The sequence below is a fragment of the Mastigoproctus giganteus genome, chromosome 8 (genome assembly GCF_048544385.1).
Source record: "Mastigoproctus giganteus isolate SK-2022 chromosome 8, ASM4854438v1, whole genome shotgun sequence".
In the NCBI taxonomy this organism is placed as follows: domain Eukaryota; kingdom Metazoa; phylum Arthropoda; class Arachnida; order Uropygi; family Thelyphonidae; genus Mastigoproctus; species Mastigoproctus giganteus.
This window is the reverse complement of record NC_143582.1, coordinates 111,048,267-111,064,036: the sequence shown is the minus strand read 5'-3', so window position 1 is coordinate 111,064,036 and position 15,770 is coordinate 111,048,267. Positions and strand designations below refer to the sequence as shown.

Below are 15,770 nucleotides of genomic sequence, written 5' to 3'. Positions count from 1 at the left end.
AAGAGTCTTTTTTCGCTTTTTTCTGCACATAACGTGCCTTTGCTTTAAGTTTCTTAAAATTAATCAAGTTTTCAGTTGTTGGATACTTGCGAAATCGATTCCATGCTTTATTCTTTTCTCTTTTAGCATCACGGCATGCATCATTCCACCAGATATTGGCATGTCTGCGAGGACTGGCTGTGGTTTTTGGTATAGCACAGGTTGCAGCTGTTATTAACTGTGCAGTAATGTGGTCGGTAACTTTATCTATGGACTGGCTTTTGATGACTTCATTATCAAAGGAAATTGAATCTGTGAACTTGTTCCAGTCTGCTTTTGAAAATTTCCATTTTATGCGGCTGGCTATATGTGTGGTTCTGTTTGTTTGCAATTTGCAAATAATTGGGTAATGGTCACTGTTTAGTGGGTTACTTGAAACTATCCACTGAATGATTGGGAATAGTTTTGGGGAACATATTGACAAGTCTATGGCAGTAGATACTCCGGTGGGAAAATGAATATAAGTGTCAGCACCAGTGTTTAATAATGTGAGATTCTGGCTCTCAAGAACTGTTTCAATAAGTTTTCCTCGTTTGTCTATCTGGGGAGATCCCCACATAGTGTGGTGCCCATTGAAATCTCCTAGTAGAATGAAAGGAGATGGAAGCTGCTTTATAAGGTCCTCCAGTTCTTTCACAGTGAATTCTTTGTTTGGGGAAAGGTATACAGAGACAATGGTTAAAGTAAAATTTAAAACAATACGTATGGCTACAGCTTCTAATGTGGTCTGCAGGGAGATCTGTTTTGTAGGAACTTTGTTGTCAACTAGTATGGCTACACCTCCTCTGGTTGAGTTAGTATTGCTTATGTCTTGTTGATAGATACTATAATTTTTAATCACTGGAGTCACCTGCGGAGTTAGATTGGTTTCTTGCAAGCAGAGGCTGATTGGACTGTGCTGTTTGATTAGGTCATAAATATCAAATATATTGCTTCGTAGACCTCTACAGTTCCACTGTATAATATTCTGCATTATTTAGTTTTTGGGATTGAGTATGGTTCTGTCTGTTTTTTTATATCCAACCTGCTTGTGTCGTTCTGGTTTCATCTTTTCTTTTTTTGGGAAGCTAGGACGCCCAAGGTCCATATCATCTTCTGCATGTAAATCTAATATTGTCTCATCATGCGGGGTACCAGTATCTGTGTCCATATTTCCTGAGTATGGTTGTTGTGCAATATTTGGGGATGATGCTTTCAATTTCACAGTTTCTGGTAGAGTATCAGTTGCAGTTGGTGGGACTGTTAGCGGAGTATTGTTAGCACAAGTCACTTTACATTGTTCTGTAGGTGGCTGCTGTGGGACCGACAGCACTGATCGGGCCCAATCAGCAATTGAGATGGATGGAGGTACTGTGACTGCCGTTTGTGTTGCAGCTGACTGGTATTTTTTGGCTGCCGCAGCATAGGTAATTTTTGGCATACTGAGCATAACTTTTTTCCTAGCTTCCTGGTAGGTGACCTTTTGCTCAACTTTGTATTTCTGGATCTCTTTTCCTACCCTCCAGAGTTCACATGATTTTGAGTATGCTGGATGCTGGCCTTTACAATTTGGGCATTGTGGCGTTTCTGCATTGCAGTCCGTTTGTGCATGAGCTTTAGAACCACAGTTTGGGCAGATGGCGTCTCCTCGACATACTGTTTGCGAGTGTCCAAATTTTTGACACTTGAAGCATCTGATTGGGTTCGGAATGTAGGGACGTATTCGGCAATTAAGGTATCCGGCTTTGACACATGATGGTAAGGTTGGTGTACTAAATGTGAGGATAATATTCCTAGTGGGAACAAGTTCACCATCTTTTTTAATTATTATCCGCTTTGCTTGAACTACCTTTTGATCTTTTAGTTCTTCTACTATCTCGTCTTCAGTGACATTCATCAGGTCCCACTCTGCTATTACTCCTTTGGAGCTATTTAAAGTGGCATGAGGGGTGACCTGTACTGGTATTCCGCCAAAAGTGGATAATTTCAGTAGAGACTGAGAATGCTGGTGCTTAGTTGTTTCGACTAGAAGATCTCCAGATCGGAGTCTTTTCACCATTTTCGGTGAACCAGCCACACTTTCTAAACATTTCTGGATTAGAAATGGTGAAAGTGAACTCACAGGTTTGGCAGAAAGAGAATGTAATATGAGGAACGCTGGATATTCCTGCTGATTCTCATTTTTGCGTAGTCTCTTAGATTGTGATTCGTCACGTTCGGGTTCATTTGAGTCATGACATGAGCGTCTAGGCTCAAGTACTGGAAAGTTGTCATAATCCATGGTTGCTCCTTTTAGCCCCAGAGGATAACTTTTCCTCCAGGTTACCGGCCCCGCCACGTGGAGGCAGGAGCGGTGCCACCAGTGACCAAGCGATTAGAGATTAGTGGTTAGTGTGTTATGTGTTATTTCTATATACAAGAAGAAGAAAGGTACCTTTCCTTTCTTTTGAAAAGCTTACTTCTTTATTTAGAAGAGCTGAAAATAAATAACTTAGCAAATGAAACACTTGAAATTTCTCTGAAATCTATTAACTCTAGAGAAGTCGCTTTGAAATTCACTTGTAGATTCGCTTTGATCACTCGCTTGGCACTCGGGGCCAGTAATTGCAATGGGACGATAATTGGATGGGAGGGATTTGTCACCCTTTTTAGGAACTGGCTGGATATGAGCAAATTTCCAAGCAGAAGGAAGAACACCTTTGGAATAAGAAAGTGAAAAAAGGCGGCAAAGAATAGGAGTAATTTCAGGAGCACAGGTTTTGAGAACAAGTGGAGAAATACCATCAGGACCTGGAGCTTTCTTACCATCAAGATTCATCAAAATCCTTCTGATATCCTTTTGACGGAAGACCACAGGAGGCATTGAATGGAGCGTGTTAGGAACGGTGGGAGGTGTTTTACCAAGATCATTAATACATGAGCTGGAAGAAAAATGGGATGCTAGCAGGTCAGCTTTATCCTTGGCTGAAGTGACAACAGAACCATCTGGTTTGGACAGAGGTGGGAGCAGAGATGGGCAAAAGTTGCGGCCAATAGCTTTGGCAAGAGACCAGAATGCTCGGCTACCATTAGAGCAAGAAGCAAGTTTTCTACTCTTAGCCTGTTCAAACTCTAGTTTGGACTGATTAATAACTGCTTTACAATTGTTGAGAGCTTTGGTGTAGGCAGAAAATGAAACTGAAGAATTAGAAACAAGCCAATTACGATATGCAACGTTCTTCTCTTGGACAGCCTTAGCACATTTATTGGAAAACCAAGGTTTAGATAAAGGACGAGATTTTAAAGTGGAGTGTGGGATAAAGGATTCCATTCCTGCAAGAATAATTTCACTGACACGATCTGAGCAAACGTTGACATCAGAAGTTTTGAAACAGTAATCAGAAGTTTTGAATCAGAAGAAGTTTTGAAACAGAATAGGCATGAGATAAAGGTTCCATTGGAGAAGAGACAATCACCAAGTTGTGATCTGAAGTGCCTAAAGGACCTCTCACTTCAACCTTGTACTTAGAAGGGTTGTTTGTGAGAAAAAGATCAAGCGTATTGGCTGTATGATTAGGATTGTCCGGTATTCTTGTAGGTAAATGAACAGTCTGTGCTAGGTCATTAGTAATTGCAAAAGCCTCAGCATCTCGACCTGCTGGGTCGGTGTGACTAGAAAACGGAAGCCAGCTGGAGTTGTGAACGTTAAAATCACCAAGGAAAATTACCTCACTGTTAGGAAAGTTGGACTGGAGAAAATCAAGTTGCAAAGAGAGGAAGTCAAAGAGCTCCAAGTGATTAGTGGAGTTGGGAGAACGGTAGAGACAACAGATGAATTTTACACAATGAGGTAGAGAGATTTTAAGCCAGAGAAGATCAAAGAGAGGAGATTCCAAATTGCCAAGTCTCTGACAGGGAATATCAGAACGGACATCTGCACAAGTACCACCTTTGAGGCGAAAGGAACCATACAGCAAATAATTTGGACATCTGAGATGAGCAGTAGTTGAATCAACTGATAACTGAGATTCAGTCAGAAAAAGTACATGGGGTTTGGAAGACTGCAAGTGGAAATGGACATCGTTGAGATTAGAATTGAGACCACGTATATTTGTGAAATGAATTAGGAAGTCCTTGGGAGGTTTAGATCTTTTCGCAGATAAGCTTGCTCTATTATTTTGACAATTCATGGTGTATTCAATAGTAAGAAAAAGTGGGTGGGACATGCTGTATGAAAGTAATGAAAATTTTGGATATGGCGTACATGTGGTAAGAATATACCCAGATCCTTGACATAACGTGGCCTCGACAATGCTCCCCGCATACACACTACTCGGACTCCCTCCAGTCACTATCTGGCAGAGTAGAGGTAGCAAGATTATACACTAGCTGATCCGGAAGCTTCCTAGAGAGTTACCAATAGGTTCAGTCCGGTGTACTAACAATCGGCCGGCCTGCGAACACTGTTTTAGAGCTGTACCCTCGAAATGTAAGGAATATTGGATCTCGCCACGACATTCATCATAACCTCAAAAATCATCAATCATACTGCATGATGGAAGAGATAGGGAAGGGTTGGCCGGAACTTAGCTCTAGAGCCTAAACATGGGTTCCACCACTTCAAGCCTCCAATAAGCAAAGTGGTGGTATTTCACCGATTGATGAGAGTCATCTACCACCTAGTACTGCCTGGTAACATAGAGGGGCGGCGTTCCTCCATGTGGTGTGGGCGCCACACCTCGACCCCTGCTTACGTTGGTTCACACCTGGGTGGTCACCCACCATGTACTGGTGCATGAAGGTTATACCCAGGATTACTAATAGTCCCACCATCATGAAGGTGCAAGCAGAGGATTTGGCTGTCATAGACCGTCCGGGCTTCGCCAAAATTGGGTCCACTTTGACTTGAGTGTCACCCGAATATCAGTTCCATCAGTGTTTTAGACTCCCAGGTAGCAAGAACAGCTTGTCTGGCATATCTGAGAGAATGTCTGTGACAACCTCAAGGACCGAATTTAGATGATGTTCTGGTTATTACTGATAGTAGCGCTATTCAAGACATTTTACAATTGTTTAATAATATTCATCCCAGACTCAATTTTACATTGGAAAGGGAAAATACAGATACTAAGTCAATAAATTTTCTGAATTTCATGCTTACTCTATCATAAACCAACAAACACCGGTATGCTTCTACATTATAACAGCTATCACCAGTTTACCTACAAAAGATCTATTATCTTTAATCAATTTTTCAATGCCTATAAATATTCAGCGACAGGATCTGCTTTAGACTCAGAAATACAGATATTAACCAGCAGATTTGTAAGCAGGGATTACCCTCTGTGTGAGGACAAAATCTCTCTATTTAAGATTGTTTTTGAATTTTTAATTAATTTTTGAAGTGATTTTTTACTATAATCTTTTATTCATTTTAATTTCTGTTTGGGTTTTTTTTTTTTTTTTTTTTTTTTTTTAGGAGCATTAGCAACTAAGGCCATATTGCTCCGGGAATATGCGGTGGTCATTCCCTGACCTTTCCGCATCCTCCGTATATTTGGTGGTGACAGGCTCGAACCCCGGTCTAATCAAGAAGTGTGTGCTACACACTGCTGCTCCTTCCCACCTGGCTACGGAGACACCTTTAATTTCTGTAGAGTATCATACGGAAGTGTTCTGCATATCATATTGAGGTAAATTTCTCTTATTCTTCTACAAATCTTGATGTGCTATTATCAGCATTGAGATTGGTATTTGATGATTTGGTCATCAAAAGACATAATGGAAGTGAATAAATTCCCATTAGTCCTGGAAAATTTCCATTTTAAGTGGATTTCTCTGTTTGAAATCCAGTGTGTGAAAACAGTGATGGAGAGCACACTGTCAGGTATACAGTATTCGGCAATGTTTCGAGAAGACATTCGATACGTTTCCTTCCTCTATTTGTATGTGCGGAACCCCAGAAGTCGATGATGTCCATTAAAGTCTCCCAATGAACAAAAAGGAGAATGAATCTGTATAAAAAGTCCTTCCCAGTGTTTACAGTATACCAATATTTACATTGATTAGAATAATGAATTGCTAGTGCATTGTAAATAATGATGATAGGGATAGACCAACACATAGACAAATGATGTAATATTACAAAAATAAAATCTCATGAAATTCAAAAGAAGTCTATGCTATTATACAAGATATTAATAATTTACATAAAGCGATTTTACCTGAATGTTACTATAAATTCTTTCCTTAGTCACACTCTTTGGTATAACAATAACTCCTCTCTGGACTTGGAATCTTAATAATATCTGCAAAGATATTAATTGCTACATAAAATACGCCAATAAATCAAAATATTTTAATTTTTAAAAAAAGGAGAAATCTTCAGTCATACTATGCTACAGAATAGTAATTGATAGAAAGGCTTTATTCAGACTGATTCAATGAATATTTCATGAAAATAACATTCTTTTACATAGATGTGCACTACACCGTGTTCAGGATCTTTGACAAAAAAAATACTATTGTTATTATCACTTTAAGTTTTTTTTTAAGGTAAAATGAAAATTATAATGCAATTCAAATATACATTTAATTGATTAAACATCTTTTGCAACAAAACTAGTGGCCGGTCTGTGAACACTGTTTTAGACCTGAACCCTCAAAATGTAAGGAAGATTGGATCTCGCCATGATATCCATCATAACAGTGGATATCATGGCGAGAGCAGTGTGGCATTGGAGGCAAATTGCTGCTATGGATAAGGGGTTGGTTGAGTGGCAGAAGACAGAGAGTGGTAATCAATGGACACTGCTCAACGTGGACTAATGTTATTAGTGGAGTTCCTCAAGGTTCAGTGTTGGGTCCGTTGTTGTTTTCGGTGTTTATGAATGATATTGATGATGGGATATCAAGTTTAATGTCCAAGTTTGCAGATGATACAAAGGTTGGCAGGGTCGTTAAGGACACTACTGACGCTATGCTGCTGCAACAGGATCTGGAAAGGTTGAACAGATGGGCTGAGAGGTGGCAAATGAAGTTTAACATTGACAAATGTAAAGTACTACATATGGGAAACAGTAACCCCAGAGCAAAGTATCAACTCTGCGGTACTACACTGACAGTGGTGGAGAATGAAAAGGACCTGGGGGAAATTGTGCAGGCAGATATGAAGTTCTCTGAGCAGTGCAGACGAGCTGCAAGAGTAGCTCATGGTGTCTTGTCAATGATATACAGGAATTTTTCTAGCAGGGATAAGGAGGTGATTATTCCCTTGTATAAGGCAATGGTTAGGCCACATCTTGAGTACTGTATACAGGTCTGGAGGCCTCATTTCAAGAAGGATGTAGAACTGCTGGAACGGGTACGGAGAAGGGCAACAAGATTAGTGAATGAAACAAAGGGTTGCTCTTACGAAGAAAGGCTTTGCAAATTACAGAGTCTGGAGACTAGGCACCGGCGAGGTGATCTGATAGAGGTGTATAAGGCTTTGAATGGTTTGAGCATGCTCAATGCCAATGGGATTCTTCATCTTGCTCAGAATAATCACCTCAGAGGGCATAAATTCAAATTGAGGAAGGACGGATGTCGGATAGATGTGCGGAAATTTGCCTTTGGCCAGCAGGTGGTTGGTTGGTGGAACCGACTTCCATCACTTGTTGTAGAAGTTGATAGCCTAAACAAATTTAAAGCTCAACTGGACAGGTATTTCGAACGAACAGATGGGTGAAATGGGAGTGGGTTTTTTTTTTTTTTTTGGCTGATGCTGAATAAGCTTGCTTTCTTGCATCATATGCCTCTACTAATGCTAATAACCTCAAAAGTCATCAGTAATACTGCATGATGGAAGAGATGGGGAAGGGTTGACTGGAACTTAGCTCTGGAGACTAAACATCAGTTCCACCACTTTACACCACTCCATAGCCAGGTGGGAAGGATCAGCAGTGCTTAGCACACGATTCTTGATTAGACCGGAGTTTGAGCCCGTCACCACCAAATACGGAGGATGCGGAAAGGTCAGGGAATGACCACCGCATATCCCGGAGCAATATGGCCTTAGTTGCTAATGCTCCTAAAAACCAAATAACAAACAAACAAACCACCACTTTAAGCCTCCAATAAGCAAAGTGGTAGTATTGCACCGGTTGATGAGAGTCATCTACCACCTAGTATTGCCTGGTAACACAGAGGGGTAGCATTCCTCCGTTTGGTATCGATGCCACAACTCAACCCCCTGCTTACATTCGTTTTACCCAAGATTACTAACAGTCCCATCATTGTGAAGGTGCAAGCAGAGAATTTGGCTGTCACACACTGTCCGGACTTTTGCCAATATTGGGTCCACTTGACTTGAGTGTCACCTGAATATCAGTTCCATCAGCATTTTAGACTCCCAGGTACAAAGTACAGCTTGTCTGGCATATCTGAGAGAATGTCTGTGACAACCTCAAGGACCAAACGCTTCCTAGTTCATTTCACAAATATACATGGTCTCAGTTCTAATCTCAATGATGTCCATTTCCACTTGCACTTTGCCAAACCCCACGTACTTTTTCTGATAGAATCTCAGTTATCGGTTGATTCAAATACTGCTCATCTCAGTTGCCCAAATTATTCCTTTCGCCTCAAAGGTGGTACTTGTGCATATGTACGTTCTGATATTCCCTGTCAGAGACTTGGTGATTTGGAATCTCCTCTTTTCGATCTTCTCTGGCTTAAAATCTCCCTATCTCATCGTGTCAAATTCATCTGTTGCTTCTACCGTTCTCCCAACTCCACTAATCATTTGGAGCTCTTTGACTTCCTCTCTTTGCAACTTTACTTTCTCCAGTCCAACTTTCCTAACAGTGAGGTAATTTTCCTTGGTGATTTTAATATATACAACACCAGCTGGCTTCCATTTTCTAGTCACACCGACCCAGCTAGTCGAGATGCCGAGGCTTTTGCAATTACTAATGACCTTGCACAGACTGTTCATTTACCTACAAGAATACTAGACAATCCTAACCATACAGCCAACATGTTTGATCTTTTTCTCACAAACAACCTTTCTAAGTACACGGTCGAAGTGAGTGGTCCTTTAGGCACCTCAGATTACAAATTGGTGATTGTCTCTTCTCCAATGGAGTCTTTATCTCATGGCCATTCCCAACCCTGTGTTGTTTGACATTACAAGAATGCAAAATGGGATGACCTGCGAGATTTCTTTTCATCTTTTCCTTGGTCGGATTATTCTTTTAAAACTTCTGATGTCAACGTTTGCTCAGATCGTGTCAGTGAAATTATTCTTGTAGGAATGAAATCCTCGATCCCACACTCCACTTTAAAATCGCATCTCTTATCTAAACCTTGATTTTCCAATAAATGTGCTAAGGCTGTTCAAGAGAAGAATGTTGCATATTGTAATTGGCCTGTTTCCAATTCTTCAGTTTCATTTTCTGCCTACACCAAAGCTTGCAACAATTGTAAAGCAGTTATTAATCAGTCCAAACTAGATTTTGAACAGGCTAAGAGTAGAAAACTTGCTTCTTGCCCTAATGGTAGCCGAGCATTCTGGTCTCTTGGCCATAACTTTTGCCCATCTCTGCTCCCAACTCTGTCAAAACCAGATGGTTCTGTTCTCACTTCAGCAAAAGGATAAAGCTGACCTGCTAGCATCCCATTTTATTCCCAACTCATATATTAATGACCTTGGTAAAACACCTCTCACCATTCCCAACATGCTCCATTCAATGTCTCCTGTGGTCTTCAATCAAAAGGAAGTCAGAAGGATTTTGAGGATTCTTGATGCTAAGAAAGCTCCAAGTCCTGATGGTATTTCTCCACTTGTTCTCAAAACCTGTGCTCCTAAACTTACTCCTGACTTACTTTTTTACTTTCTTATTCCAAAGGTGTTTTTCCTTCTGCTTGGAAATTTTCTCATATCCAGCCAGTTCCTAAAAAGGGTGACAAATCCCTCCCATCCAACTATCGTCCCATTGCAATTACTCCATTTCTAAAGTAATGGAGAAATCAATTAACCACCAACTCTTAAACTACCTAGAACCCTTCCGTCTGATCAACGATCGCCAGTATGGATTCCGTCAGTGTCAATCCACTGGTGATATTCTGGCTTATGTTACCCATTTATGGACAAATTGAATTGAAAGGTTCGGTGAAACACAAGCAGTTGCTCTTGACATCTCAAAGGCTTTCGCATATAGGTCTTCTAAACAAGCATCCATCTTATGGTTTTCCAACTGTTTTTTGCAATTGGTTATCCAGTTCTCTCTCTGATCGCTCACTGAGGGTGATTGTAAATGGCTCTCTATCTTCTAACTTCTCCACTTATGCTGGTGTCCCGCAAGGTTCAGTTCTTTCCCACATTCTTTTCCTCTTGTATATTAATGACCTTCTTCCATTGACTGGAAATCCTATCCATAGTTTTGCCGATGATAGCACATTGCATTCCACTTTCCATTTTGAGAAACCTTGCCCTGCTCATCAGCTTCAACTTCTTGAATATCTGCTACCAATTCCTTAAATGCCGATCTCCAGTAATTCACCAGTGGGGCAAATACAACTTAGTTGATTTCAATCCTTCTAAAACTCAGTCTTGTCTTATATCTCGCAAAAAGGATTCTTCTTCTCCTATGCTTATCTTTGGTGACACTCCGATTTCTAGGCAAGTTGACTTATCTCTTTTGGGGATTACCCTGACTTCTAATCTCTCTTGATACAAGCACATTACAAATATTGCTTCCTCTGCATCTAAAAAACTTGGTTTTTCTCTTTCGCTCTCAGAATTACTTTTCTTCCAAACAGCTGCTCACTCTGTACAAATCGCAAATCAGCCCTACCATGGAATATTGTTCCCACATCTGGGGCGGTGCCCCCAAAGTCTCTCTCAGGCTTCTAGATTTCATTCAGAAGAGGGCAATTACGTTATTTAATGACTCATCTCTAACAGTATTTCTCTACTCACTGTTCTTCTGAATTGGCTTCTATAATTCCCTTTCTCTCTTTCAAAACAGTTCGAACACGTGCCGCCAACATCCATTTACTGTCCCACTTCAAACTCACAGAACCAACTTTTCATCCTCCTCGTTTATTAATTCAACTGCCGTTTTCTGGAACAACCTTCCTTCACACGTATTTCTTGAAAATTACAGTCTACAGAAGTTCAAGTCTAATGTCAAAAAATATCTTCTCTCATCTTCTCAGCCTTCAACCCAAGCACGGTACTAAGTACTATGGATTCTAATACCTCTCTTGTTTGGGTGGGGTTTTCAAAAAAATAACGGGATGCAAAAAGTCTATATCATTTCAGGTAACTCTGGGTGTTACCTGAAATGATATAGACCAGTTGCATCCCATTGCACTGATTGCATGTACCAACCCGTCAGAAATATTGCATTTTACTTGTAAATTACAAGCCACTGTCATTTAGGACAGTGATGATCAACTGCTAGCCTACACAACAAAGGTCAGCAAATAGTTATTGCAATCATATGATCGATTGAAAAGCATTGGTTGATCATGGTGCATAGAGATAAAAATACAAGGGCCATTCAAAAGTTATCTACTTCAGTAATAAAGAAACAACATGGCCCAATTTTTGTAATTTTTTTTCTTTGCCCTTGAAATAGAGGGAAAAAAAAATATCTGAAGGGAAAAAAGGTACTGCTTCTTGAAATCATCATCATTTGAAAATCTGTCTACACAGGCACTTCTTCAAAAGTTCGAAGGAGGTAATCATTGGAGAGCCAGGTCTGTGGGGTGGGTATTTTAACTCCTGGAATCCACAATCTTTCAGAGCAGCGACTACTTTATAGGACTTTTGTACAAGTGTATTGTCACAAAGAAGCAAGATGCCTTGTGTCCATTTCCCTCTTCTCTGTACCTTTATGCCCCCCTCCCTTAAATTTTAGAATAGCAATATTAGCATTGATTATTTTCTTATATGACATGTAGTCTATCAAAATAATTCCATCCATATCTCAAAAAATGGAGGCCATGATTTTCCAAACAGAGGGTTGAGTGATGAAGTTTTTGGGCATGACCCAAGTGACCCATGGTGTTTTCAGAGCGCTCCTATTTTATCTCCAGATTTCAGTGATAAATACATGTTTCATCACCAGTTAATTCTTTAAAAAAAAATTAAAAAACTATTATGCATATGTAAATTTTCCCCCATAAATGCTTGTTTCTGAAGAGGTGTGGGCATGGGCATTCTTAGTACCTAGCTAGAACTGACCATTGACATGACCCAGTGTTCATAGAGGATGATCAGTACCAACCCGTCAGAAATATTGCATTCTCTGGAAATGACAGATACTGTGTGCCTTCACTATTTATAGCGGGTACTGGTTTATATTTTGTTATTTTGTATTTTATGATTTAATTTTAACAGTGGGCAACTTAACGTAGAGGTAGAAAATATGATAGAATGGTAATAATATCCCTAACTGTAGCATTAACTTTTTTCATGGTAGTGTTTCTTTTTTATCATAGTCTTGAATTATAATAAATAAACAACATAATTTGGACTTTTTTTTTTAATATGTACATTTATACATCATCAAAAGGAGAGTCACAATCAAATTTTTTTCGACTTCCAACTTAATTTAAGATTCACTTGGATACTAATTAAACAAATCAATATTAAACAGATGTGTTATATTGTAGTAGTAGTGGCATGTGATGCAAGAAAGCATCAACATAAGTGTGATGAGCTTATGCAGCATCAGCCAAAAAAAAAAAAAATTTACAAAACAAATCCTTCTGTTTATCCAGTTCCTCCTTAAATTTATTTAACCTATCAACTTATGCAACAACAAATGGAAATTTGTTCCAGCAATTAACCACCCGCTGGCTAAAGGCAAATTTCCGCACATCTGTTCTACATCTGTCTTTCCTTAATTTGAATTTATGCCCCTTAGGTTCGTAATCTGAACAAGTGGAAGAATCCTATCAGAATTCAGCGTGCTCAACCCATTCAAGGCCTTATACACCTCATAGGTGCCTAGTCTCCAGCCACTGCAATTTGCAGAACTTAAGCCTCTCTTGTTAAGAGGATCCCTTCATTCCCCTCACCAATCTTGTATACATAAAACATTTGTTATTTACATACTGTATTAGTCACATCCTCAACAGTAGTCCACATGATATATAAAACAACAGTTATCAAGGGTTTTTTGTTTTTTTTTTTGTTTTTATGAAAAACCCAAACACATAAGGTATTAAACACATTAGATCCTGTAGTACTTAATACTATGTGTGGGTTGAAAGTTGAAAAGATGAAAGAAAATACTTGCTGACATTAGACCTGAATTTCTGTAGATTGTAATTTTTAGGAAATTTATGTGAAGGGAGGGTGTCCAGAAAACAGAAGTTAAAAGAATAAACGAGAAGAAAAGTTGGTTCTGTGAGCTTACTGTTGGACAGTAAAAGGATGGTGACTAGTTGCAGCACATTTTAGGGCTGATTTTGGAAAAGAGAGGAAAGAGGAATTCATCATCAGCCATTTTCAATCCACTGCAGGATGAAGGCCTCTCCAGCAACTTTCCAGTTCCTTCTGTTTTGCGCACTGGCCATCCATTTACTACCCAAAAACTCATGAATTTCATCTATCCACCTCCGCCTTTGTCGTCCAGGTTTTCTTCTAGCTCCTCTTGGGTACCATTCTGTTATTTTCTTAGTCCATCTGTCATCATGTCTTCGAGCTATGTGTCCTGCCCAAGACCATTTTAGTTCTTTAGTTTTGAGAAGAATGTCCTTTACTTGAGTTTGCTGCCTAATCCACGTGTTTCTCTTCTTATCTAACAGTCTGATTCCCAATATAATTTGTTCCATTCTTCGCTGTGTAGTTCTCAGCTTCTCTTCCATTCTTTTGGTGAGTGCCCAAGTTTCACTTCCATAAGTCATGGTGGGGAGTATACATTGATTCATTATTTTACGTTTCAGACAAACTGGGATATTGCTCTCAGTATGTGACTATATTTCCTGAATGCCATCCATCCAAAATTTATTCTTCTCTTGACTTCCAGCCATTTATCATTATTACAGCTAATAACTTGTCCCAGATAAGTATATGACTCCACCTTTTCAATTACTGCTCCTTCAAATCATTATTTCCCTTTCCGTGGCATACTTGTTCATCATTACTTTTGTTTTAGCCATATTCATCTTTAGTCCAAAATCCTTACTAACTGTGCATAACTGATTAAGATTTTCCTCAAATTCTTTGGGATCGTGGCTTATAACCACAATGTCATCTGCAAATCGTAAATGGTTTAGGTACTCTCCGTTCACATTGACTCCTTTCTGCGACCAGTCTAATCTTCTGAAAGCTTTCTCAAGGGCAGCAGTAAACAGCTTCGGAGATATTGTGTCTCCTTGTCGAACTCCTTTCTCGATTTTAAATTTGCTACTGTCTTTGTCGAGTCTAATAAAGGAGGTAGCACTCTCTTATATTTTCTTCAAAATCATAATATATGGGGTATCTATGCCTTGTCTTTCCAGTGCCCGAAACATTGCCTTATGCTGTATGGAGTCAAATGCCTTTTCATAATCCACAAATGCCAGGCATAATGGTGTTTTATATTCATTTGCTTTCTCTATTAGCTGTGATATTACGTGAAGGTGATCCCTAGTTGAGAATCCTGTCCTAAAGCCAGCTTGCTCTTTCCGTTGATTCTCATCAAGTATTCTTTCTAATCTGTTAGTAATGACCCTTGTGAACAACTTGTAGATGTGGAATAACAAGCTAATTGGTCTATAATTTCCAATTTATCTCCTTTCTTATGCAGCAAAACTATGATTGCATTATTCCACTGCTTAGGCGTCACACCTTTTCTAATGCACTTTGTGAAGAGCCTTGCTAGTTTTTGTGTTATGTCTCTTCCTCCCAATTTTAACAACTCTACAGTAACTTCATCTTCCCCCGGGGCTTTCCGATTCTTCATTTTCTTCAATGCATGTTCTACCTCATCAGGAAGAATATCGGGTATGTCGTATGTGTTGCTACTTTGCAATCCATCTTCCCCACTGCTGGTATCATTCCCTCGCTCCTTGTATCATTCCCTCGCTCCTTGTATAATTCCCTCGCTCCTTGTATAATTCTCTATAGTAGTCTTCTGCTATTTGAATTATGCCTTCTCTGCTGTTTATAAGTACACCATCGCTATTCTTCACTTTCAGTATCATTTGTCTTTCTGTATTACTGCTCATGGCTGCTGATTTAAATCCTTTGTTTTCCCTTAATGCTTGTTCTACTTTTCTTGTGTTAAATCTTCTTATGTCCTCTCTGAGTCTCTTTCTAATGGCTTTGAATAACTCAGTATACTCAATTTTCTCCCTGTCAGTGTTTTTCTTGCTCTTCATTTGTCATCTTTGGTTCATCATGACAAGTGTTTCTTGACTAATTTTTTCTTCTTTGGATTTTTGTTTCCCTATAGGTTTCTTGGGCTTTATCACTTTCAGAAAGTTGTAATATTCCTCGTCGATATCTTGGTCCTGAGCAGTCTGCAGAAGCTCAAACTTGTTCTTAAGTTCCAGTACATACTGCTTTTTCCCCGTCCTCTGTTATCTCAAAGACCTTTGTATTATTTACTCGAGTCAGTTTTTTTCCTTTCCTACATCTATATCAAGTGTACATCTTACCATTCTGTGATCACTTCCAACATTTACCTTATTCAGGACGGCAACATCATTCATAATATATCTTCTGTTAGTGAGGATGAAGTCGATTTCATTAGTTGTTAATCCATTTGGACTCTTCCATGTCCACTTTC

General features: G+C 39.4%; 1 protein-coding gene across 4 annotated transcripts in view; it reads right to left on the bottom strand.

The window, feature by feature from the left end:
• Positions 1 to 15,770, bottom strand: part of LOC150081770 (aldo-keto reductase 1B-like) — a 182,544-nt gene that overhangs the window by 65,810 nt on the left and 100,964 nt on the right. For all 4 annotated transcript variants that reach the window (XM_090379631.1, XM_090379630.1, XM_090379635.1 and 1 more), the window contains one exon: positions 6,222 to 6,305. In XM_090379631.1, the coding sequence (XP_090235757.1) occupies positions 6,222 to 6,305 (84 nt within the window). The remainder of the gene's footprint in view (positions 1 to 6,221; positions 6,306 to 15,770) is intronic.